The sequence below is a fragment of the Patagioenas fasciata genome, chromosome 13, assembly GCF_037038585.1.
Source record: "Patagioenas fasciata isolate bPatFas1 chromosome 13, bPatFas1.hap1, whole genome shotgun sequence".
NCBI lineage: Eukaryota > Metazoa > Chordata > Aves > Columbiformes > Columbidae > Patagioenas > Patagioenas fasciata.
In genome coordinates this window covers 19906549-19931733 of record NC_092532.1, presented here as the reverse complement: position 1 = coordinate 19931733, position 25185 = coordinate 19906549, and the positions used below count along the sequence as shown (strand labels likewise).

General features: G+C 47.7%; 1 protein-coding gene across 1 annotated transcript in view; it reads left to right on the top strand.

The window, feature by feature from the left end:
• The first annotated feature begins 1443 nt into the window (after positions 1-1443).
• WTIP (WT1 interacting protein) overlaps positions 1444-25185 on the top strand; it is a 78605-nt gene continuing 54863 nt past the window's right edge. Inside the window, exon 1 of the mRNA XM_065848476.2 lies at positions 1444-3339. Within this exon, the coding sequence (XP_065704548.1) occupies positions 1893-3339 (1447 nt within the window). The 5' untranslated portion in view covers positions 1444-1892. The remainder of the gene's footprint in view (positions 3340-25185) is intronic.

Genomic DNA, 25185 nt, shown 5'->3' with positions numbered 1-25185 from the left:
GCAGAAGCACATGGTAATATATGATGAGAGATGTGAACATAGAGTAGAAAAGAGCACTTGACCCCCAAGACTGGTTGTATTTGCATGTGTATGTTCACACTGACAGTGTACTACCTCTGTCATGCCTAAGGGATTTGATTTTCAGGTATTGCTCTGCACATTTACATGGTTTGTTGGATTTTTTTCTTTATTTTTTTTTAGCTTGCCTCCCCTGAACACACAAACATGTTGCCAATCAATTGCCCTCCACAGCAGGGGACATTTTTGAGTACACAGTTGCTTTTAATGTTTAATTAGGTATGATAACAGGTTAAAATGTTCTTCGTGGGCAGAGCGCCTACAGATCAAACTTGCAACCTATTTCTCTCCTCACAGGGTGCTCAGCACCCAGCACTGTAAGGACACAACCTAGGTACCTATTGTTGGGGTTTTTCTAAGTATTTTTGCCATCAACACAAATGACTGCCAGAGATTTGCGGTTTAGTTGTAAAAGAATCACATGCAGGCTACGGTTTTGTGTCAGAGCGCTCGGGAAGCAGCCATTTCAGAGGTGGTGTTCTCTGACAGCCTGTTCGGGTGTGTACAGATGTGAACGGCAAGCAGGGCTGAGTCCGAATCAACAGATTGCTGGATCAACAGATGAGGCTCCTGCAAAGTTACGCTGACAGCAGCGTGCTTTCTTAAACTCGTGTCAATTCATAGATTGCTTTAAGCCACAATATGTTTATCGTATGTCTCAGTACTTCCTTTTTTTGTTGGCTTTAATAAATAACTGCAAATAATTATCAGTTGCCGTGTTGAAGCACAGGTCCTTTCAGCAGAGTCACCTGGCCGGTTCTGGGGATTTCGCACAGGTGTGAGTCACTTGCAGCGGCGGTGCTGCTCCCGTCCCCCCCGGCCGCTGCAGACACCACGGCGGTACCGGTCCCTTCCCCGGTGCCGCCGCGGCGGGACGAGCCCGCGGGTCCCGCCGGAAAGTTCCAGTCGGGGCGCGAGCGGCGGAGGGGAGCGGGGCGCGCGCCGCAGCCCGGCGGGCGGGAACGCGGTTGCTCAGCGCCTGACAGGGCGCTCGGTGCGCCGGGCCCCGGCTTCCTGCCCGCGGGGCGCGGTGACAGCCCGGCCGCCTCCCGCTCCGCGGCGAGGAGCGGTACCGCCCGCCCCGGGCAGGGCTCGGTGAGCGCCGGCCCAGGAGGAGAGCGGGCAGTGCAGAAGGGAGCTGCCGGCCCCGCCGCCGAGCAGCGCCGCGGCCGCCCTCTCCCTGACTGACTCGGTGAAAATCATTGTTTGGCTCCAGCATTAACTACATTCCAGCGGGACGCAGCGCCCAGTCTCCTTCCTCGCATTCCTGCCCCACACAAAAGAGTCCCTCCTCTCTCGCCGCGCCCCGCACTCCGCTCGCCGCACCGCGAAGCCCCTCCGGGCCGGCCGCCGCCTTCGCCCCCCGCCCGGGGGTGCGGACCGGGCTGCGGCCCCGCCGCGGGGCGGCCGGCCGGGGGCGGCGGGGGTAGGGAGCCGCCGAGCGCAAATTCCTCCGCGCAGCGCGCCATTGACTGGACCGAGCAACTTATTTAAGGCTGGAAAGTGACACAGGGGCTCCTCGTCTCTGCTCGCCGCGCTCCGCCGGGTAGCCCGGCCGCACTGAGCTGAGCGCCGCGGCGATGCCGCTGAGGTGACTGCCGCCTCGCCTGGCCGCTGCTGAAGAGCCCTCCCGAGAAGGAGCTGTGTCCCGCCGCTGCCCCGCCAGGACCGCAGGAAGGGGCTTTCCTTTGAGGTGTTTTTTCTGGTCTTTTTTTTCGGCTTTTTTTTTTTTTTTTTCCCCCTATTGTGGGCTGTGCTGTCGCAGAGAGTTCGCCGTCCCACCCCCGGCCCGCGCTGCCGGGCTCCGGCCGAGCATGGAGAAGTACGAGGAGGACATGGCACTGAAGGCCACCAAGTTCATGGAGGATCTGTCTCTCTACGAGCCCTGTCTGGAGGGCTCGTACAGCCGGGGCGGCCGACGGGACCTGCCACTGCACCCCGACCTGGAGGAGACTAAGCGGGTCATCGCCGCCCACATGACGGGGGAGCAGCGGGGCCGGAAGATGAACGGTACCGCCGTGCCGCTGCCCGCCGAAGCCTTCCCCGCCGCCCCCTGCGGCAAAGCCGCCCCGCTCCGCGCCGCCAACGGCCGCGCCGCCGCCGAGCCGCCTCCGGCCGCGGGGCCGCCGTGCTGCGAGGAGGGGCTGTGCACCCGCTCCGAGGTGGCGCTGCCCTGCTACAGCGGCTTCGCCGACAAGGGTAAGCGGTACTCGGCCGAGGGCTACCGCTACGCTGCGGGCAGCGCCTACGAGGGCGGCTACGTGGCCAAGGGTGGAGGGCGAGCACCGGGCGGCCCAGACGGCAAATACGGTGCCGCCAGTCCGCGGGCCAGCCTGGCCGCCTCCTCGCCGGGCCCCGTCGCCGAGCACGGCAAGTTCTCCAGCCCGCGCTCCAGCCTGGGCGGCGCGGCCGCGCTGCCCTACGAGAAGTTCTCCAGCCCTCGCTCCAGCCTGGTGGTGCCTGGCCAGGAGAAGTACAGCAGCCCCCGCGCCAGCCTGGTACAGTACGACGGCGCCGCCCTCAGCCCCCGCTCCAGCTACGCTAGCACGGCCAGCGACACCAGCAAGCACTCCAGCCCCCGTGCCAGCCTCACCAGCTACGACGGCGGCGGCAGCAAGCCCAGCAGCAACCGCACCAGCGGCATCAGCATGGGCTACGACCAGCGCCACGCCAGTCCCCGCTCCAGCACCGCCAGCCAGTACTCCTGCACCACCAGCCCCCGCTCCAGTTACTCGGACTCCAGGTACGGCCCGCCGGGCAACGCCGAGCCCGAGGGGGCGGGCGGCGCCGGGCTCGCCCTGGCCAGCCCCCGCTCCAGCCTCTGCGGCCCCGAGGGCCGCGGCGCGGCTGGCGCCGCCGTTGTCAGCCCCCGCTCCAGCATCTCCAGCCAGAGCTCGCGGAGCTCCCGCGGCTCCATGAGCGCCTACCCCGAGCTGCAGCTGCCCTCGCCCCGCTCCTCCCTGCTGGGGCCCGGCCTACAGGAGGACGGCGCCGTGCCCGAGCTGGGGGACGTCTACCACAAGATCCATGCCCAGTCCCCGCCGCGGCACGACCAGCAGCACCCGGCCGCAGCCCCCGAGGCGGCGCCCCCGTACCCCTACAGTCCGACCAAAGGCTCCGCTTCGGCTCCCAAGTTTAAGCTCCCCTACCAGGTGACGCCGAGCCGGGAGAGCGGCCCCAGCCAGGCGGAGAGGCGGCTGGAGGCGCTGACGCTGGAGCTGGAGAAGGAGCTGGAGATGCACATGAAGAAGGAGTACTTCGGTGAGTGAGCCGCCGGGTGGAGTGCGGGCGGCCGCGGGGCTGGAGGGGGTGAGTGGCTGATGGGTGACAGTGTGTGGGGCCTGCCTGGAGCCAGGGGGGTTTGGCTGTGGAAACGGCGAGCATGTGATGCCTAGGGCTGCCCTGGACCAGGTACCTGCTGAAGTACCATGTTGTCACAAATGCTGTTGGAAGTGCTTGCACCATAGCTCATTCCTGGTGTTTGATCTCCCCCTTGCCAGGTTTGTCAGGATGTGGGGTGTTTCTCCTTCCACGTGGGAATGGGAGACTTGTCTGAGGTGTTACAGAAGCTCTTTGTGCTCTTGGGGCTTACAGTGACTCTCATTTGCCTCCTTTTATCTTGGGCTGCTGAAGCTTCACTGATATAACCTCCAGCATCCCTGAGGCTGTGGTGTTTGCAATCATGCTCCTAGGCCAGCTAAGATAACTTATATAGATGACGAGTGTGACTAGCAAAGAAATTTGTAGTGCCTCGTTTAATAAAATCTTTGTGCTAGTTCAGAGTGCTTGTTGGAGCCCGGCATTGTTTCTGCCCTGCAAGGCCTCGCAGGGTCGGCTCAGCACGCCTGGCTGGCGAGGGTCAGTGTTGTCCCTGGGACGAGAGCGGAGTTTGGTAGCGAGGAGAACCCTCTGTCCTTGCTGAGGCAAAATCAGCCTGTTGGTCATCTCCCAAATTGTTGTTGCTTCTTAATAGAACAGAGTAATTTTTTGAAATGAGTGAATGCATTTTGTAGTCTTGCCTAGTTAGGATTAAGCTCCCTTGTCCGTCTTTTCTTCTACTGGGTGGAAAAGGCCAAAATGCCTTTGAAAGATGACCCTTGAGCATGCAAATGCTGCCCTGTTTCTCCTGTGCTGGGGACTGCAGGTGAGCCCGGTGACTGTTGGACCTGGGCAGCCCTTGGGAGCAGTTTGTCTCCTGTTTGAATGAGGGATGAGGGCTCTCAAGTAGGGGTGTAGGAGCTCCTGGCAGAGGGTGGAGAAAGAGGCCTGGGAAGATGAGGGGCTGAGGATGAGCCAGCCCCTGTCTGTGGCCTTTGAGGGGACGGTTATCTCTGCACTTCTGTGTGCTGCCTGAGCATGGGGGAGAGAGGCTCCTTGGCTGTGTGTGATTTCTGACCAACACGAGTGTTGCTGAGGATGGAGATGTGCATTTCCTTGGTTGCTGATTTAAACATGAGCATCCAGACCACTTGTGGCACAGCATTAGTGTACTCTGCACAGAAGGGAGGAGTTTCAGGGCTCCTTGCAAGTGTCTGTGAGATGCTTGTAGTGAGACAGACCTGGCTGGATCAGCAGAGGTAGCTGAGCAAGCAGTACTCTGTCCTGCCAGGAAAATCTTTCTGAGAACTGCAGCAGTGTAGTTTCTACAAGCTCTTGTGCCCAGACAGAGGAAGCTGAATACAGTGCTTACTACCTCCCTCCATCCTGTGTGGGGCTGCTAAGCTGGTCATCATCTGTTGCATCTTTTGTCATGTCTGGCACCTGGCATGGTAGTACTCACCTTCACCGGCTGAGTGACTTCAGCTGAGGACAATGATGATTTGCTTCTGTGTATAAGCTGGATGGGAGGGTTTGTTAACACACTAACTGCAGGAAATGTTGTCTTCAAAATTTCTGTGGTTATACAGTGAAAGACTGAGAAATAATATGTATTCAGAGTAAGAAACAAGTTATAGCTGTACTGAGCCTCTCAGAGGGGTCTCCAGTGGCCAGGGAAGCTGGGTGTGCAGTCGGGGACTCCAGGAGAAGCCCTAGGGAATCTGTTGTGTGTTTTTCTTATTTATAAGAATTCACCTCTTGCCAGTGTCACTACTTGCAGGTATATTCTGTAGCAACATGTTGCAGCATGACCTAAACCTCGTTGGAGGCATCCTGTGTAGGATCAGCAGTAAACTTGCACCTTTATGCCTGGAAACTGTATGTACCAGCTCCTCTGTAGGTATTTGTTGTAGCAGCACGAAACAGCACTGCTGTGACTTGCTTCCTGGAAGCAGATGAAACCCAGAAAACTGGGGTGCTTTAAAAAAGAAAGTTGATTTCTGTGGATTTTTTGGGTTTTGATAAATCCTAGCGGGCTTGATCCTGCCCTTCTGGTTCAGATTACCCATGGGGGTGAGTGCTGAGCTTTGGTAGAGCAGAAGTGCATGAGGGGTTGACAGGTATGACTGCAGACTGATAGGTCAGAGACAAGGAGAGTGAGAACAGAATGAGGAGAAGTTTGCTATTTAGTTTGGCTTACCTGAGAGAGTCTTAAACAACATTAATAAAGGGAAGCAAGGATAAGTGTATTGATTTGCGTAGCAGCTTGCACATGCTACAGTTGAAATCTTTGCTTATGCACTCACTCTCTTAGCCCAGGTGTCTAGCATGCTCCAAAGGCAGTCGCGGGGTGTTCTGTGGTGCTCATGGGGAACAGAAGTGTTGAACCAATAGTCTAACAAGGTAGAGGGAACAGAGGAGATGGTTTAGTGTTCCTTAATTAGATGAGCTCAATTGTCTAATGAGTAAATGTTAATTTTACTGTCTTACGTGTCCTCCTTGCTGCCTCACCTCCCCCTCCTCCCCGAAAGGAAAAAAAAAGTTGAGCAGTGTTATTTTGAAACTGAGATCAAGTGACTAAGCAGTCCTCTTTGGGGGCAGAACAACGCTACCCTGCCTTCATTCTGTTTGTGGGTCAGTTGATTTCAGTGTTCCCCTAAGCACACTGGTGCTGGTGGTCCCTGGCTGCTGTCCCACAGCTCACTGCTCTGCTTCAGGAGGAACCTGTAGCTTGGGGCAGATACAGATGATAAAGGACACGTACAGGGTCTGAGCATTGGAGAGGTACTGGAACAGCCATCTATGCCCATGCTGGTATGAACAGTTCTGAGCAGCACTGTGCTGGGAGCTTTGCTTTACTGCCTCACCCTCTCCATCCTCCCCTTTCTTCCGGCAGGCTTCAGTGCATCTGTGGAGAGAATGAAAACGCCCTTCCGCAGTTGGTTTAGTCTGACTGAAGATGACAGTGCTGCAAAAGGAGTGCTCTGCATCTGCCCTACCCCCAGCTGCTCAGCTGAGGTAGCACCCTGCCACTTCCCAATGCTCCCACCAGCACGTTGCAGCCACATGTGCTCACTGATCTTACAGAAAACGAAGCCTGCAGAGAAGAAAGGGGAGAGGGAGGGTTGTTTTGGAGCTGGATCGGTGAGCTGCTCCAGTTCATCCCTGTTGATGGAGCTGGCTGGAGCTGACCCAAGGGAGAGGGTGCAGACTGTGAGGGCTCCAGGAGGCTGAGACTGTTCCTTTGGTGGCAGCCTGCAGCTGGACTGGGTAAAGCTGTGAGATTTCATCCCTTGTAGTTGCTTCCTGTGCAACCCCTGCCCAAACTGCTTCATCCTCAACCTTCTGAGACCCCTGTCTGTCCTCTGTCAAAGTACTGATGGTTTAGTAAACGTGCTTAGTCTTGTGTTAGATGCTGAGAAGAGAGGTAGTAAAAAAAAGTACTTTAACTCACTCTCATAACTTCTCAGCTGAGCATTTGCATGTGATGAGGTGAATTCTCAAAACTGTGTTTCAGGGATGTTTTAAATTGAATGTGCATCCTGATGTGTCAACAGGCCATTTGTGGGTGTTGGAAAGTCATCGGCTCAGGTGCTGGCTTGAATTCTATTTACTTTGCAGAATTCTTCAGTCTGATGTCTCAGTGTTGAAAAAGTTCAAGAAGAAAAACATATTTTGTCATGTGCATCCAAGTCAAAGCAGTCCTTGTGGGACTGACTGCAAACCTATAGCATGTCATCTGCTGGGCAGGGAAGTGTCATCGTGTTAAACAGTCATGCTGATTTGCTGTTGTTTTTGAACAAGATCTCTCTGTATGTCCTGTGGCTCTGCTGGTGTGTTGTCAGAAATGGAAGGAGAGTTGACAGAGGGGCACAGGCAGCAATTGCATGTTCCCAGCAGCCCCTGCTGTGCTGCAGCCATAGTCCAACAAGGGCTGTCTGCTCCATCTTGGTCATGGTGGTGGGATCTGGTGCAAGCAATGACTAAATTGTCTCACCTTCTTCAACCAAAGAGAATGTGGAAAAGGTACTGTGAGACTAGAGAGGTGAGGGGAGCGGGAATTGTTCCTGCTTGTGCAGAGTCTTGAGAGTGACAAGCAAGTTTGCAGCCTTGCAGGCTTTCTTTGATGCCCCTGTGCAGTGTCCTTTGTGAAGGTATTATACTTTTCCTCATCTCTGCACATCGAGTGTCTTCCCTGCCTGTTGCTGCCACCTCAATCCTGTAGCTCTCATGTCCGACAGCAAGTTTATAGCATGTGTGGTACTCCTCAGTGAGAAACCACCAGTCCCGTCAAAGTGTGTTGTCACCTTCCTTGTCTTCCACAGGCATTTTTGTCTGACCCTTTTCCACCCTGAGGAAAACGGCCCCTTTGTTGGTACCATGTAAGAACTTTACCAAGCGAAATTGGGGTTGATTGATGTCTCAGAATGACATTCTTACCCTAGCAAGCAGGCTTAACTTTTGAGAGCTCCTGGCTCTTTCCAGAAAGCCACACAGTGGTACTAGCTCAGTTTTTGGAGCTCCACCAAGAAATGCTGCTGATAACATCCTGTTGAAAAGCTTTTGACCTGGTAGGTAGGTGAAGGGAAGAAATAGATCCCTAGACCCATTGGGGCCCTTTCTGCCCTTTATGTACATAGTAATCCATGAAAACCAGTTTCTTTGCATGGAGAAATCCTGCTGGCATTGCAGGATTGGCTTTTAGATCCTGCAGTGTGCTTGTGAGTTCAGAGTTGCATGTTCATGTTTGTGTCTGCAAGTTGATATGACAGAAGGGTGTAAATACAAGTGAGGTCAAAATTAAGACAGATAACAGTGTTAAATCCCTTGAAGCTGCATTGCTTAAAGATGAAATTTGAAAATCTGAATTAAATTTAGGTGAGTTTACAGTTGGCAACCAGAACACCTGAGATGTTTGTTGAGGTGTTGTTTTCCGTCTTATGATTTCCTGAAGCTTTCATTATGAAACATTAGATCTTTCGTATTTCCATCAAAATAGAGGTAATGGTCAATATATCATGTTGGTTTTGGAAATAAGCAAAGATTCATTGTCTGGGAGTTACTTTTGTATTTCTCTTTATCTGGACCTAGTAATCCACTTGGCTTTGATAAGTAGCGGAGATCCTTCAGCTTTTTCAGTCAAGGCTGTCCTGTGTGAAAAAGTATTAATTTTCCACCAGGTTTGAGCCTTTAATAGGCAAACATCTAAATAGAAATCAACTTATATGGTGTGATCTGCTGAAGCATTCAAACAGGTCATGTACTTCAGAGTTTGGTTTTGCTAATCTCCCAATTACAGCTGGAAAATACATTGCTGAAGCTGATTTTGAGTGATCAGACTTTTTTAGCTGAAATGCAAGAAAGCCGTCAAAAATGGGGTGAGGACAGGGGAGGCGATTGTTCACCAGGGAAGGCGCGAGAAGGGCTGCAGTGGGAGATGCTGGGGTACACATTAGTTCGCAGCATCTGATCGCTTGCAGCTGCCCCAAGCCTGCCCTCCTCTCACTGATCCTGCACTAAGACCGCAGGCAGCTGTTGCATAAGGGGGACAGTGAATGGTGCTGCTGCCTGTGCTTGGGTGTCTGAGAGAGAGGAGAGGGGAAGAGAGTGAACGACGGACTGAGTAGAAAAAATAATGGTACATAGTGGTAGGGAAAGCCTGGAGCTGGAGGCTTATCCAAAGGGAGGAAGGTGAGGGGAGAGAATGTAGAAAGAATTAAAGACAACAAAGAAAATGCAAAAAATAAGTGTGATAATGCAAGTCATCAGAGCTTAAAAAAGTCTTTTAAAAGTTTGTGGGCTTTTTTTTTGTCTGTGATATGAAAGATCCTATGAAGGATGTGAGAGTGGTCCTAGATGGTTTCTTGCAGTCCCTGCTAGCCATGGACATCCTAGAGTCTCCCTGAAGCTGGGGAGTGATAAACCATGTCACGTGTAATAAGAGGAGGAGAGAGATGTACAAAGTGTGTTTATATTTTATTAAGTACTAGATGTATGCAACATGTACAATTAACATTAAATTGAAATTTGAGTAACTGTAACTTGCACAGAAGCGTGTTACGAGTGAGGATAACTGCTTGCTTACGTTCAGTTGCAGGAAACTTGACTGTGAATAGGGATATTATTTGATGGAGAATGTGTTTTGCTTGTTTTTGTTGTTTATGCTTTTATTCTTGTGTTCTCTCTGTTATGAAAGCACTGCATGCAGAGGGGGATGGTGTCTTTCAAAACCACCACGTTTTATTAGGGCTACAACAGTTGAGACTTCCAATGCAGAGGTTTGGTTCTATCATACAGAGTTGGCATAGACATACGCCTGGCTGTGGTATAGTAACTCCTGGTTTAATTTTTACCCTTTCCTGCCGCCTTATGGTTTGGGAAACACACCTATGCGCGTACCCCTGTGGACGTTGTACCTGGTTGCGTTCGAGCCACACGGTGATGCAGCAATGCACTAAGAGGGAGGGAAAGGACAAGCCACCCAGCTCCATGGATCTGGAGTAAAAGGGATCATTTACATACAAAATGTGTGCAGAGAGGAAGTTTCTTTTTACCTGTTTCAAAGGGTCTGTATCTTTGTGGAAATGATATTGGTTTGCAAGGGTCGAGTGGAGCCCTGTGTTGCGGTTTGGTCTGAAGCGTGCTGTGCCGCTGGTGATCATGGCTGCTGTGTGAAACACTGGGCAGTTAATTAGATCTACTTGGTTTTTAGGGCTCTGTCACAAGCGCTAAGCCAGGTCTGTATTGCGTTCCTCAAGAAAGAGGTTCTTGAATTCCCAGGAGTAACATCACCTTTTAAATACATCCTTCCCCCTGTGCCCACGCCCATGCTGCACCCCCAAAACCCTGAACAAACCAAACCACACACACGTACAAAACAACCCGCAAAAACCCAACAGTCTGTACACCCTCCTTGGGGGTTCAGGGAGACATCCTAGGCAAGGTTCAAAGTGACGTTTTCTAGCAGAACTTGTATTTGCTGCTGTTTACCTAGCCTCTGTGCCTGATATTCCACAAAGATTTATGTGTGCAAACTTCCCAGTTTGCTATTAAGTCACACACTGGAAATTTGGATGTGATGGTGTGTGAATTGGAAGTAAATAATTTAATGGATTCTGTGGCTGCTGCATTTTGCAGAGTAGAAATGTGACCCTGTTGTAAAGGAACAGGTAACTGTCAAACTAGCTGTAGTTACGTGATTGAAGTTTTTTAGTGGAAAAATTCCCTGAAGTTCTGTCATTTTTACCATTTAAATTGTATAAATGATACAACTTATTGTGTTCATTCTGATAGCTTGGTGGCAGCAACAAAGATACTGGTCTAGGCTGAAATCCTTCATATCCATGCTTAATAAATTAAGATGTAAATGTCTCTGTTACAGCCATGTGGATGTTAGATGCTTAGAAAGCCTTCTCAAAGCAAGAGAATTTGCTGGTGGGGGGTGTAATCCTGCGGTGCCATCCAACAACAGCTGCCTGCCAGCTGGGTGCTTGGGCAGCAGTCCTTGTTGAAGGTGTGGGGATCCTGTGGGTCTCTGCTCTGCCGGGGCAGAGGAGGTGCAGCCCTTCCTATGGGGTCTCAAAGTCTATGCTGTGTCTCGCAGCCTGACTAAGTGGAGTGGTTCTGCTGTCTGTATGAGTTGTGTCCAGAATAATTTTATGTTCTGTGACTGGAGAAACTAGATGTCTCTTTGAACATAATGTGATGTTTGGGGTTGGTTTGTTTTTTAATGCCCATCCTGGACTGCTTCCTCTTTGGCAGGGCTGGGAATATGTGATATAAAGCAGAACTGTGAAGCAGCAAAAAGGAAGAAATGCAGGAACGTGCATGGTCTCTAAGTTTTATTACAAGCTCAAAAAGACTCATTTTGGAGGGCTGAGTTTAACTGCCTGAAAGGTTCAAGTCCTGACAGGACAGAGGTACTTGGGGCTATGATGTGGCATTGCTTGGAGATGCTCCAGGGGCGTGACGGCTCCAATGGCTGGAAGCAGGATTCTTGTTGGCTTATTTGGGATCAGGACCAGTCTTCAGCTCTTAACAAAATTAGCAGATGCGCTGATGGTCGACCAATATATGTGAGTGTTTGGCTGGATTATTTTTTTTCCTTCTCTTTCCACTGTGCCCATGTGGATGCTCTCTCTAGAAGTAGATTCTTCCCTTTTTTCTACGTTGGAGCAGATATTCTGTTGTGTGGTATGTGTTATCTCTTTCTATTAACCTCACTGTGTTGTTTACACTCCCTGTCAGCATAGCGTTGTTTGTTACTGTGTTGTGAGACACAGGAGCACAAGAAAACATCCAAGCAAGTCGTATATCTCTTCCAGCTGGAGTATTTCACGTTGTCTGGAACTTCATTCCTTGTTTGTTGGAGCAGTTTTACTGAATCTTTAATGTCACATTCATGCGTTCCAGCAAACTTTTAAGAAAAAGCCTATGACTCATCAAGGAAAAACCCCAGTACCACGGAGCACAAACACTCATTTAATGCTCAGCTGAGAACTACTGTGCATATAGAACACGTAAGGGCTTACAAAGAGGGACTCAGCTTGGGGTAAGGATTTATTGCTAGTGAACCTATTTCCAAATTTGAGATCCTGGAAAAATTCCTCTCAGTAGGTTTTGTACAAAAACTTGAAGGCAGTTTGGTTTAAGCCTCTGTGTTGCTGGGGTTGTGGTGGTGCATGTGTGCTGACAGGTGCAGCTCAGCTGTTGTCCAGTGTGGCTGGAAGCCCTGACCCTCCCTGCTGCTGAGAGAAGGGGCAACAGGGGCAGCTACTGTGTGACTTGGAAGAAGGAATGGATTGGCTTGATGTGGTTGGTGCTGCCCGTCGGGGTTGGGCTGATGTGGGGTCTGCTGATGGGTGCCACACACTGCCTGCATGCTGGACCTGTGCTTGGAGTTTTGCTCGTTATGAGTTTTTATGAGCTGAGGTATCTAACAGAGAATGGAGTTTCTCCAGGTGCCACAGATGAGGAGTCAAATGACTTTGAAGAGAGATGTGATTGAGTTGGCATAACAACACAAATACTTAAGGCTAGATTTGGGGGGAGATGGTTAATTCTCAAGTCTTCAATTGCGGACGGCAGCACTGAGATGCATCTAGCTTGCTGTGAGGGTTAATGCATGTATTTGTGAATATTGGGTTAAATGCAGGGTAGGCAGTATGCAAATGTAAAGAACATCAGTACCACATATTGTTATGGAATGGCTAGGAAATGGATCAAATAGACAATGAAAAGGTATTTAATAGGTTATGGAAGGCCATCTCTGGCTAAGTACTGTTGCTTTTTTAAGAATTTGGCTGAACAAGGCACATTTCAGTTCAGAACATGTTTGCATTTTTTGTGAGAAGTAGATGACTATTGTAGAAGAACTGTTGGGGACTCTCTGGAATGTTTTCCTGGCCATCCAAACATTTATTTGATTGGTGAACTGTTTCACTTGCGACAACACAGAACTTCTGGAAAGTGAAAACAAGATATTTTCTCCCTTTTAATGTGGACACTTGAAAAAAATTGGAAAATTTCAAAGTTAAAGAGAAATGAAAAGGCATTCCTAAATACATTTTGACAGCTTTGCATATTTAGATGCCCCAGCTCACTTGGATCATATTTCCTGTGGTCCATGGAGACTCTGTGACCTCTCCCAGGGAAATAACCTTTTGTTCTGCTGGTTGTGGCATAAACCTTTCTGTGTACTCACTGCAGGGAACTGTGATCCTGTGGGTACAGCTCCTGGGCTGGAAGTTGGGTGGTTCTGCTGCACTTTTTTCATCTCCTTCAATGCCACCTCTGTGCTGGCAGTCCCAGCCTCTGTAGGGTTTTGGGAAGCATCAGGTAGGGCCAGTCCTGAACACAAGTTCCTGACTGGGTCAGTGTGGTGTTGAACTTGCAACACAAGGACATGCAACTGTTTGTGTATGTCCCAAATTTAAATGCTAGTAATTTGAGGTTCATTTTTGTGTGTGGGCTTTGCACATGCAAAACTGCAGCAGGCATGCAGGGTCTAGTTGATTGGAAACCTTTGTTAGAAAGGGATTTCTAACAAGATGGGGAGAAACATTATTTTTTAAGTTGGATAGTTCGAAAATAATCACTGGGGGGAATGATTCTGAGCAAGGGGATAGTGAATAGACTTCGCCACTTATTCATGGTTTCCTTTCCTCAAGGAAGTGTACTAACCCAGCCACTTGCTGCTGTCTGCTCTACCTGTTCTTGTCATTGACATGCAATGCAGCAGGATTGGACCTGTGGTCTCTGTGGACTGTCTCACCTGTCACTCTTCTTTCTACCTCTCTATAACTAGGTTAGTTCGTAGAGAATGTTGAATTTTGTTTAAAAAAAAAAAAAAAAGTAGAAGCAAAAGATAGTGGAGCCCAACATCAGCTGAGACAGAGCAGCTGTTTATACCAGGCAGTGGAAAGAGCTGTAATTGGTAGAATGTTGGATATCTTGATGTTTCTCTCTGTGTTGTGGCAGTTTCCATGCTGTTAACCTTGAGCATCCCAATTCTCAGGCATAGATGGGGGAAACAGGTAATTTGTCAGGGCACAAGACAGAAGTTCTGATGGATGGCTAATAACTGTTGCAGCTCTTTTTTTGCCAAGCAGTTATATGAAAATTCTCTGCAGTTGGTGGGTTGCCCATTTTTAATCAAACCCATGTTTCCCAAATCTAAACACTCAATAGAAAACAGAGCTGTGCAACAATCAACTGTATTAGAGCCCAGGTTTTGGGCTGGTTTGAGAAATGAGCATGTAATTTTCTGAAGTGTAGGTCGGTAGCTGATCTTCTTAGAAAGTGTATTGGCTTGTTGTATGTGTTCTGGCCAGAGTGAGGCTGAGCCTCTCTGGTGCAGCCCTGTAAGGCAGCAGTGGCTCACAGCAAGTGATGCACTTGCTCTGCTGGAAAACCCCTGTGGCTCAGGTGCAGACCTTAGTGGCTTAACTCGGGAGAAAAGAACCTCAAGACGCCTCAAAATAAAATCCATATAAGGTATTAACTAATTAAATTTTTGTTTAGAAAATGGAACACTTATCTGATAAATCCAGACATCCTTCATTCATGACAGTCCTGATTAGGTCATGGGAGCATGTTTGACTTGCTGCTGATGGCTTGGAGTCACCTCTAGTTGTTTTTATTACACCACAGAGATCTGGGCGTGAGTAAATTCCACATCTGTGTTTTACCCTTGTCGTGTTTCTCTGCCTGAGGTGCCCAGCTGCCTCTGCACCTCCGTGGACATGTTCACCATGGAGCTGTCAGTTATATGGCTGCTTTGTGCTTTGGCTGTAAAAGTGATGTGTGGTTTGTCTGGGAACTTGGTATCTTGACAGACGCTAATTTCTTTCAAATTGTGATGTGAATAACAAAGAGCAGGTGGAGTTAATGCTGTGAAAGAGGGCTATAATGTTCTGTGAAGTCTTGCTGACCTCTTTCAGCTTGTACAAAGCCAGCTATGGGCACTGAGTTCCCAGGTTGCTCAGCTTGCTTGCAGGAGATGGGTTTGTGGAAGATGTGTGTAAATCCTGGGAAGACTCCCTGTTGCAGAAGCTGAGATCCCACCATCTTGGAGCCCTGAAGTGTCGGTGTGATGAGACTAAATCCAAGGATGGAACCTGACTTTTCCATGTGTGTGATTTCAGCAGGGTAGGGTAAAGATTGTGTCCAAAAGTGGAGTTCTGCATCTTGTGCTTTTCCTCTCCTTGTTGCTTCCTACCTAGAACAAAAGTCGCAGGTATGAAGGCCTAAACCTGGAGCCGCTGTACCGAGTAGAGGAACAGGTCTAGGCATGGGTGATGCCTGTGACACCCGTTGCCTCTGATCTGCAGGTGGTTATAGAGAGCACCCTGATGCTGTATGTGCTATGAATAAAGTGCTGGCAGCTTTGGGTACTGTTGCCACTTTCTTCCTTTGGCAGCCTTTTTTGCAGTGAAATAATAGGTACTGTATATTAATACCTAATTTTTTTTTTTTTCCTGAAATTTCTGTGGCCATCAGTTGTTGTCTCAGATGCTGTTTTACAAACAATTAAAAAGCTTGCTGTTTTGCTTGGCCTGGAAGGAGAATCTCCCAGTCTCACTTCTGTATGTTATTTTTGAAGGAGGCATTCCCATGCAAGGCTGGCGAGAGTGGCTGCATCAGGAGGTGTTGCCCAGTCTTGGAGAGTGATGCAGGGCTTCCTGGAAGCCACACAAGCAACATGTGCAAAGCCAGGCCACTGCCCAGTTCAAACGGGGCGGGGGGAAATCCACAGCAGGGTTAGTCCTGGAGCTTTGAATGCAGCACAGGGCAGATGCAAGGCAAGGGTTGACCTTTGCTGTAGTTTCTGGCAGAGTGGAGATGTGGCAATTCACTTGCCAAATCCCACCTTGCCATAGAGCTTCAGAGGGCCCTTGTGCCATGGGTTGGAAGGACTCAGGAGTGCCAGACCATGCTTGTCTAGGAAGAAAACAAAACAAAACAAAACAAAACCACAACAAAAAACAACCAAACAAAAAACCCAAAACCAAACAAAAAACAAAAACACCACAGAAAATGCCCCTGCCCTATTAGGAAAAGGGGAAAAGAGAAGGGGTAGCTTGGGTTAGGCTGAAGCAGCCTTGCATACTGTGTAAGAACAAACTTGATGTTACTCTTCTGGGAAGAGGCTTTCTCAAGCCCATGTTCCACACCTGGGAGGAATTCAGGCCAGTGAAGAACCAGCCCAGAAAGAGGTGATCCCCAGAGGCTGATTTGCATTTATTCACAAAGAAAATACTTTGAAGATGCTCCAAGTGCAGACTTGCAAATCAGCTTCCTGGTGTGCCAAGTGTGTGAAGCTCTGCCCTTCCCTGCGCCTTGGCTCCCCACCTTGCGGGGCTTTGCCTGGCTTCCTTGGGGGGCTGGCAGGAGTGACGATGGGCAGGAGCGGGGAGCAGCTCGGACCCAGCTGGCCACAGCGGTGACCTGGCTCTGGCTGGGCTCCCTGTCTTGCTTGTGGCCATCTGATTTATTTCTGCAGCTCATGAAAGGGAAACAAATCAAACCAAAACAAACCACACACACACACACACATACAACCAAAACGAACAAAATCAAACACAAACAGAAACACCCTAGCTCCCGAGCTTAAGCCCAAATCTTGGACCCCTTTGTGGGTAGAACTTCCTTTGAAGTTACTGGGTGTGATTATTGCAGGGTCAGAGAAAAGTGTGCATTGAGGGTCTAGGTGAGATACTTTCTTTTTTCTGACAAAGTACCCCATGAATAATGAGTATTGGCTTAGAGCTTTTTTTTTCCCAAGTAGATTGGTCCGCACAGTGTGCCTGCATGGAGCATTTCTGACCCCGCTCTGCAGGTGGGATGACAAGCCAAGGGGCTGCTGGAGGCAACTGTGCCTGGGTTGGAGCAGAGCTGGGGACTCAGAGCTGCCTGCGCTGACCACCAGCTGTGCTGTGTTGTGATGGGGGACGTTCAGTGTGAAGGTGAATCCCACTCCGTGGAACGCACAAATGTTAGCTGGCCCTGAAGCCACAGATATCAGAGTAACAAGTGATGCAAGAATTTTTCCCTGTTATATCCAAATATTGCTTCCTCCAACTCTTCCAGTCCATGTGGTTGGATGAGGATAAGGTGCAGCAACAGTTCCCAATAGTCAGAGTTCTCTTCTGATCTTTTGGGTGGGGATTGTTCCTGTCTTAACTCCTGTCCCCTCTCAATCCACAAATACAAAACTTGTACAGGCTTGTGCAAAGACCTTGGCTTCTGCAAGGAGGTAGCTGCTCTGGTCCCTCAAGGTTGCTACAACTTTTGCTGTGATATTTAAAAGGAGGGAGGAAGAAGCATGCAGTGTGGGGTGGTGGTGAATGGCTCTTCAGAGGGTGGGTCGCTCTGGGAGTGCCCACGGTGACTGAGCAGCTCACCAGCAGGTGTGTTCGGGGAGCTTTAAATTAGCATTCCTAACCAATGTGTAAAATGTGAAAGAGAACTTTGATTCAAAAAAGGAGAGAGGGTGCTGCTGAGAGCTCTGGCAACCGGCAATATTTGCTTGAATTTTTGAGAAACGTTATTTCATCTTTATTATGAAGCTTATGCCTGTGCATTTGCCTGTGTCCTCTCCTGTCATGTTCCCCCCCCCCCCCATTTTCTAGGCTTTTGCAATATCAAGGCATTGTTTGTTGGTCAAGAACTGGCAGCACCAGGACCGAGCTGAAAGTGGCTATAAAACTGCTTTGGTTTTATTTTGAGCACAGAAACAAATTATATGGGCACTGTGGGGGAATGTTAGGTTGTAAATTTTATTTTCCTTATATATGTTTTAAATTGGATTAGGACTACAGCTGAACTACACTGAGATTGATGGGAGTCTTCCTTCCTCAAAGGACAAAAGCTACACACCCAGGTGGCAATAGTTTGTGAAAACATCGCCCTAAACAGTAGACATTCCTGTTGTAAAGAAAGATCAGCAGCTGGGCCCTGGGTATGCTGGTGGTGCAGGCTCAGTTCTGCACACATCATTTGCTCCTGTAATGCTACTGTTTGGGAAAAAAACTAGTTACTAGCCAGAAAGAGTGTTCAATAAGCCGGTGAACAAATCGTTGTTTGAACTTTTTGGACTATGCAGCCTGCAGTTTTTCACCAAGGAGTTGACTTAAGAGAACAGAGTCAGTGTTGTCTTGGGGTCTAAATTTAGAGTAAGACTGGCTCCAAGGTCAAGTGTGGCCATTTCCTAACAAATAACTGCATATTTGTTTTTGTCCTGCAGCTCAAGGCCAGGACACTAACTTTTAAGCCTGGGGTGGGAAGAAAAAGGTGAGGTTATTCTGTTCTGTACAGGCTGGAATGTAGATTTGAGCAGAGAACATTCCACATGCTTGATCCTAAATAGGAATTAAATATTTCAAGTTCTTTTCTGTCAAAGAGCTCCAGGATCAGGTCTTTGAGAAATAGCAAGTTGTGCACTGGACCATTGTACAGGGGAAGAAGAGGCTGGGGGACACCCAGTATTTCAGGACTGAGCTGAAGTTCCTTCTGCTGTCAACAGGTGCTTGGATGTTACCTGCTTCATCAGGTAAAGGTCTGAGATACCTGACAGGATTTAAACCCAGTACTGTAGAGGAATGCAGCTTTTTTCTGGGTAAGATGAAAGTTACTTGGCTAACTCTTATGTGATATCACAGATCTTTACAGCAAGTCCATTGGTTCAAGGAAACATAAGGAAAAGAATACATGCTTATCCTGTGTTTTCCCTGCCGGAGTCATTTCTGTCAGCCTGAGTCATTGGCACCACTGCAAGATAGAAGCTGTGGCTCCCATCAAATGAAAACCAACAGGGAAATAACCATTTGTACTGATCGTTTAGTTTCTCTTGTTTTGGTTGAAGAGACATCTCTCTCTTTCTGGCTGTGGTTGAAGACAACCAGAGAAGATGTTTTGTGACTGGTACTAGTTTGGAACAGAATCTGTTTTAGTTGAGGATAAACAATGGTTCCTTCTCTGAAATGAATAAATAGCTCCTCTCCAGAAATGATAAAATCTTTCATTTCTCAAAGGCACCAGTGGGAGAAGCAAGGGATGTGTAGGCACCAGTTCAGTACCAACTCTGTACTTCACTGTTAACCTTACAGAGGCAGCACAGTAGAGAGATTCTTCATCAATTTAGTAAAAGCCACCTTTATTTCCATGGATATAATTACAGAAGAGGCTAGATTCATCTGGAAACAAAGGCTCTAGTAATTAAAGAAAAAAAGGCAAAAATAAACACTAGCCACACACACACCCCACTAACAAAACCCACCACTAATTTTCTTAGTTAGTTTTCAAAAGAGAAGTTTGTGGGTTGTGTGGTGTTTGTTTTTTGGTGTGTTTTGTTTGTTTTCAGAGGCAATATTTACAGACTTATTTCTTAGTGGATACAGTGAAAGGAGAGATTCCAAAAAGGCTTTGCTGCAATTAAGGAAATTGTTTCATTGGATTGTGCTGCAGTGATTTAGCACGCAAGAAGGATAATACCAACTGACTGATTTACCCGCTGATCCTGAATGTTTTGATTAAAGGTCAGACTCAGAAATGCATTTGTTCTTATTTGGAAGTTTAAAGAGAATCCACCTGGGAGTTAGTTCTCTAAGTAGGAACTGAATGTGTAAATACTCACAGGTAGCTCTTTACTTACGCATGTCACTTTGTTGTGAATTTAGGGAAAGCTTTGCTTGAAAACTGAAGTTTAGTCTCTACTAGTACTTACAATAGGGGAGAGCATTCCTGTAGACTGTCCTGACTTAGGATATCATACATATAAATTCTGTACCTTTCTGACTTATAGGATTTATAAAGTAGCTAAGAAGAAGAGAAGAGGGGTCCCGGAGAGCCGGTTGGTTTTTCAAGTATTACGGTCTCTAAGCTTGGGAATGGTCCATCCTGACATCCAGGAGGCCTGCATGGATGAGCAAGGAACTCCTAAGGAAGAAATTAAAAGGAAATGTAGGATGTGTTATAGGTGGAAATGGGGACAGGTGACCTGGGAGGAATATAAAAATATTATCTGAGCATGTGTGGTTGGGATCAGGAGAGCTGACGCTTGCCTGGAGCTGAATCTGGTGAGAGATATAAAGGTTGAGAAGTGCTTCTGCAGATTTGTAAGCAAAGGATGACTAGGGAAAACGTGGAGCAACAAGGCTGCTGAGGTGGCCTATGATGAAAAGCTTGGTGAATAAGGACAGAGCAGTGGACAATGTTGATCTCAGCTTTAGCAGAGCTTTTGATACTGTTGCCCATAACATCCTTTGAGACAAACTGATGAAGTACAAACTAGATAAGTGGCCTGTGAGACGAACTGAAAACTGGTTGAGCTGTTGAACTCAGAGTTGTGACCTGCAGGACAAGGCTAAGTTGGAGGCTAGTTGGTAGTGTGCGCTTGTGGCAAAGCAAGCCAACAGCATCTTGAGCTGGTGCTCAGACCCAGCCATCTTGGATCATGGGAATGCTGAAGTTGAATGTGTGCCCTGGATGTCTGCTGGGGAGCTGGGTGCCCATGTGCTCTGTCCATGTGTTGCATGCCTCTCCCAGTTTGCCTGCAAGAGCTGTGTCTAAATGGGAGTGCGGGGCCTGGAGGGTTGGGAGTGGGTTGTGTCGTCTTCTGGTGTGGGTAGGTCTTAGGTTGCAGAGGCGCTGGCACCCAGTGCCCAGATGGAAGGTCCTGCCTGTGGGGCAGCTCAGCTCTCATCTGGTCTTCTCAGTAGCAGCACCTCCGGTGCCCACTTCTCAGGTAGACCTTCTGAAACTTGAAAGACCACAAACACCTACTGCATAGGTTATAATCAGATGTGAATTATCTTTTATTGCTTTTGTCATGATCCTAATCTGAACCACTGCTTTTAGTAGTATGGAAAATATTTACCACTGATGTTGTACATAGGGTTACCACTGGGCTCTGTAATGAGGGATGAACAGACAGCATGGTTGAGGTGGAAGGGGTTACCTCTTGATCACTGTGTTTTGCTGAGTATTTTAAGTAAAACCAGATAGAGGAAAACTTCACAGTTTCCAGTTTTTAGTGATTTTTACCTGCTGTTGAAAATTGCATTAAGACATAACACTGAAGGGATGATGTAAAGAGGAATGAATGCTCCTTTTAGCTGCTATGAATAGAGGCTTCTCATGTCAGTTAAGTGTTGACTTAATAATTATGAGAAGATTACGCATTTTTGTTATTTTTCAGCTGGTCTTCTAAGATGTAAATTAACTAGCATTTCACCACTTCGTGTAACCTTTCAAAATGGAGAAGGGAGATTTGGCTGTTAAATTACATAAAGTCACATTTATTTGGAGGCATTTACTGTAACTAGCGAAGTGTAAAATTACCTTCCTAACCCTTCAGTCTCTATCTGCTCACTCTTTGGTTTTGCAGTTCCTGTGTTTTCTTTTTGTCATCTGCAGAAAGATTTCTAATGAATAATTGTCCTGGAGGTGTTTGCTCCACAACTGTACTTTAGATATATTTTTCTAAGTGGCTTTTGCTGTCTGATGATTGTGTGTGGTGGAACTGAGTTACACACTAAATGAGTGATGTTCAGGTGATGGGATGCTCGAGGGGGTAGGGGCAACTCAGGAATGGAAGAGCATCTTGCCTCTTGTTCGTCACTTTCACTTGAGTCTGGCATCCAGCTCTACAAGTAGTAGTCCATCTTCCCAAATTCAGCTTAAAAAGAGAAAGCCTTGCCATCTTGGCTTGGAGATGGGTGAGCAGGGTGGATGTGAAGAAGGCACCTAGTGATAGTTCTGGGAGCAGGTCTGCTGTGATGTGTGGTTTTGTCCTGCAGCACTGAGGGCTGGTTGACAGCTGCTGGCATCTCTTCTGTGAAGAGCAGACTTGCTGAGCACCAGAGTGCCAGTGCCAGCACTATCACAGGGATCGTTTTGAAGGATAAATCCTTTCTCCCCTCAAGCTAATAGCGTTTGATATTAGCGATTGAAGCCAAAGTGTATTTCACTGTTTGCATCTCAGTGCCAAGTGCTATTGCAGGACACATGTTCTTTAATAGGAGTGGCTTAGCACTTCAGTTAAGTGGTTGCAGGTTTCTCTGTAGAGGTTATGGGCCAAGGGTTTGGCTGCAGGTGCAGTGGGCAGGTTGTGAAAAGAGCAGATGATGCCAAAACTCAGTTATGGCTGAGGTTTGCCTCTTATTGTCAGGTCCTTTCTGAGAACTCTCTGATCAGCATCTTCTATGTTCTTTCCTCTGTACCCAGCTTTTGCAGAGAAGCCATGTACTTCTACCCTTGATCTGTCTGTGAGAATGTGAAAAGTGGGTAGCAAAAACCCAAGTGTGTTTCTAGTCATGCAGTCTGCTGACTCTGGATGATGGTTTATCACTAGCTGGGAATCAGTACATAACTGAGAGCGTAAGCAGAGTCAGCGCATACTTCTTAGTTGAGTGCTACTTTACACTATGGGGCATCTTTTTATAAGGTACTAAGGGCTGTAAAGCTGGATTTACTCAGTTGTCAGAACATGGCCTCATCTGCTGCAGTGCTGCTGCCCACCTCAGTGGAAGGGTTGCTACTAATTAAAGGGGATCTACCCTCTCTGGTCTGAGCAGTGCTGGCTGGACACAGCTGGCTTGCGGAGCAAGTCATTGAAGGAAGAAATGCAGCTCAGGTCCTTTTGTGGTGATGCAAAGCTCAGAGTTATCCTATTGTAAGAATTGTTGCAGTCAGGTGTCTGACTAAAGTCTGGAACAGCCACCATTTCTCTGCCTTAGGTCTGCAGCGGAAAGCAACCGAACTCATGGGACCACCCAGTTCTGTAGAAGCCTCATTTTGCTGTGGAAGTTGGCAGCATGTTGATTTTCTGATTTTAACTTTCCTTTGCTCACCCTGCCCTTCCCCCCTCGCACCCTCCAGGGTTGGACCCATAAAAAGGAATTGAGCCTATATATCTAGCATGTAGTGTTACTGTTTCCCGGAGGTGGAGGAGGCAAAATTAGAATATCCTGTTTACATGTCATTAGTGCTATATTTGACCAGCTCTCCCAAGGGTTTTCAACTTGCTAGATCAGGACAGGCTTTTCTTATGGTCTTCCTGCCGTGCTGGAGGGAGGAGTGTGGCTGTTTGCACCAGCACTGGGCACCTCCCTGGCCTGGGCCTTACAGCTGCAAAGGGGGCTGGGAGTTCCACTGTAGTCAAGGCAGGGTAAGTGAGCATTAGGTTGGTGCAAAAGTAATTGCAGTTTTGGATAGTGAATTTTAAATAATTATAACTAGGCTCAAATACATCTTTGTTAATCAAAAGAGGAACCATTACAATTAACAAATTTTTGCCAAGTTTTTTTATTCCTGTAGTGTAAAATGGGTGCTTCGGAATTTGACGAACTCTTGGAAAGCATTTTCTGCATCCTCTTGGTTGTGGAAGCATTTTCCCTGCAAAAAGTTGTCAAGATGCTTGAAGAAGTGGTAGTTGGTTGTCAAGAGGTCAGGTGAATATGGTGGATGAGGCAAGACTTTGTAGCTCAATTCATTCAGCTTTGGAAGTGTTGGTTGTGTGACATACAGTCAGGCGTTGTCATGAAGAAGAATCAGGCCTTTTCTGTTGACCAGTACCAGCTGCAGGTGTTGCAGTTTTTGGTGCATCTCACCAATTTGCTAAGCAGGCTTCTCAGAGTGAATGGTTTTGTTGGGATTCAGGAAGCTGGAGTGGATCAGACCAGCAGCAGATCATCAAACGGTGACTGTGTCCCTTTTTTGGAGCAATTTTGGCTTTAAAAGCGCTTTGGAGGTTCTCGGTCCAACTGCTGAGCTGGTTGTCACCAGTTGTCATATGCAATCCACTTTTCATCACGTGTCAAAATCTGATTGAGAAATGGTTTATTGTTGTTGTGTAGAATAGGAGAAAACAACACTTCAAAACGTCTTCATTTTTTCAATCAGTTCATGAAGCATCCACTTATTGAGCTTTTTCACGTTTTGAATTTGCTTTGAATTCTGAATGACCGTGGAATGGTCGATGTGGGATGGTCTTCGGCAGCTTCTCCTGTAATTGGAAGAGGATCAACTCCAATGATTGCTCTCAGTTGGTCATTGTCAACTTCCAGTGGCAACCACCACGCTCCTCTTCTTCAAGGCTCTCGTCTCCTTTGCAGAACTTCTTGAACCATCGCTGCCCTGTACGTTTGTTAGCAGTTCCTGGACCTAATGTGTTGCTAATGTTGCGAGTTGTTTGCTGCTATACAACCCATTTTGAGCTTGAATAAGAAAATCCCTTGGATTTGCATTTTTGTCCAACATCATTTCCATAGTCTAAAATAAATGTGAAATAATCAGCAAGTAATAAATCAGTAGCAAAAAAAACAAAGTGAGAAAAACATATTAAAATGATGTATAACGTAACCACATTTATTTAGTAATGTATTCCAATGGCCAATTTCAACAATGCAAAAACTGCATTTCCTTTTGCACCAACTGAATACTTTAGAACTAAAATCTTTCCTTGCAGGAAGATATATCCCTCCTCCCCATGTTCCCAAAGCATCCTCCAGTCACCTGACTTGCAGTGACAGGGAAAAAAAAATATTCAGAGGGTTGAAGTGACGGAGGTTTTTAAGTCATTCCCAGCTTTCCTTAAGCGAAATAGCTTTGTATCCTTTTGAAAATAGCTTGGTATCATGCCTACCTACATGCATGTTTTTGTTTTAAGCAAACCTATTTATACTTTGGGAAATGAAGAACCTCCATGTGGCTGGTGAGAACTAGCGAGCCAGTGTCAGCAGCACCTTTATGGGGCTGCTGGGGACGTGTGACACTTGGGTACTGCTGGTTGAAGGAGCTGCTGGAGCGTGGTTACGTCATGGCGTGCCTTTTCCAGACCGTCATGCTCCTTCTGGAAACAGACCGTTATCTAAGAAAATATAAAAGTGCACCTGGAAACTTTTAGACTAGTCTCGCTGTTTAATCATGAGCCTATTTCAAATATGTCAAGGAAGGCAGCTGTAATAATGACCTTTTTCTGCCATATATTAGAGTGATGACTCATACATGTACTGTCAGGAGAATGTAATGAAAAATCTCTCCAACTTGACGTTTGTGCAGCTGATGTTGTCAGCTCTGACGTGCTGTAGAGTTCAGGATATCTGGGCTGCATTGTTGTTGCTTTCAGTATTGCTCATTACCTTGTTGGGGATTTTTGTAAACTGAAGTATTTAAATGGATTCTGTCTTTGCCGTGTCATCTCAGAAGGTTTAGCTGTCTTTTCTCTGAAGACCACAGACGTCTCAGTGGTTCTCATTTCATATAGAAAAGAGCCAAGACACTAACTAA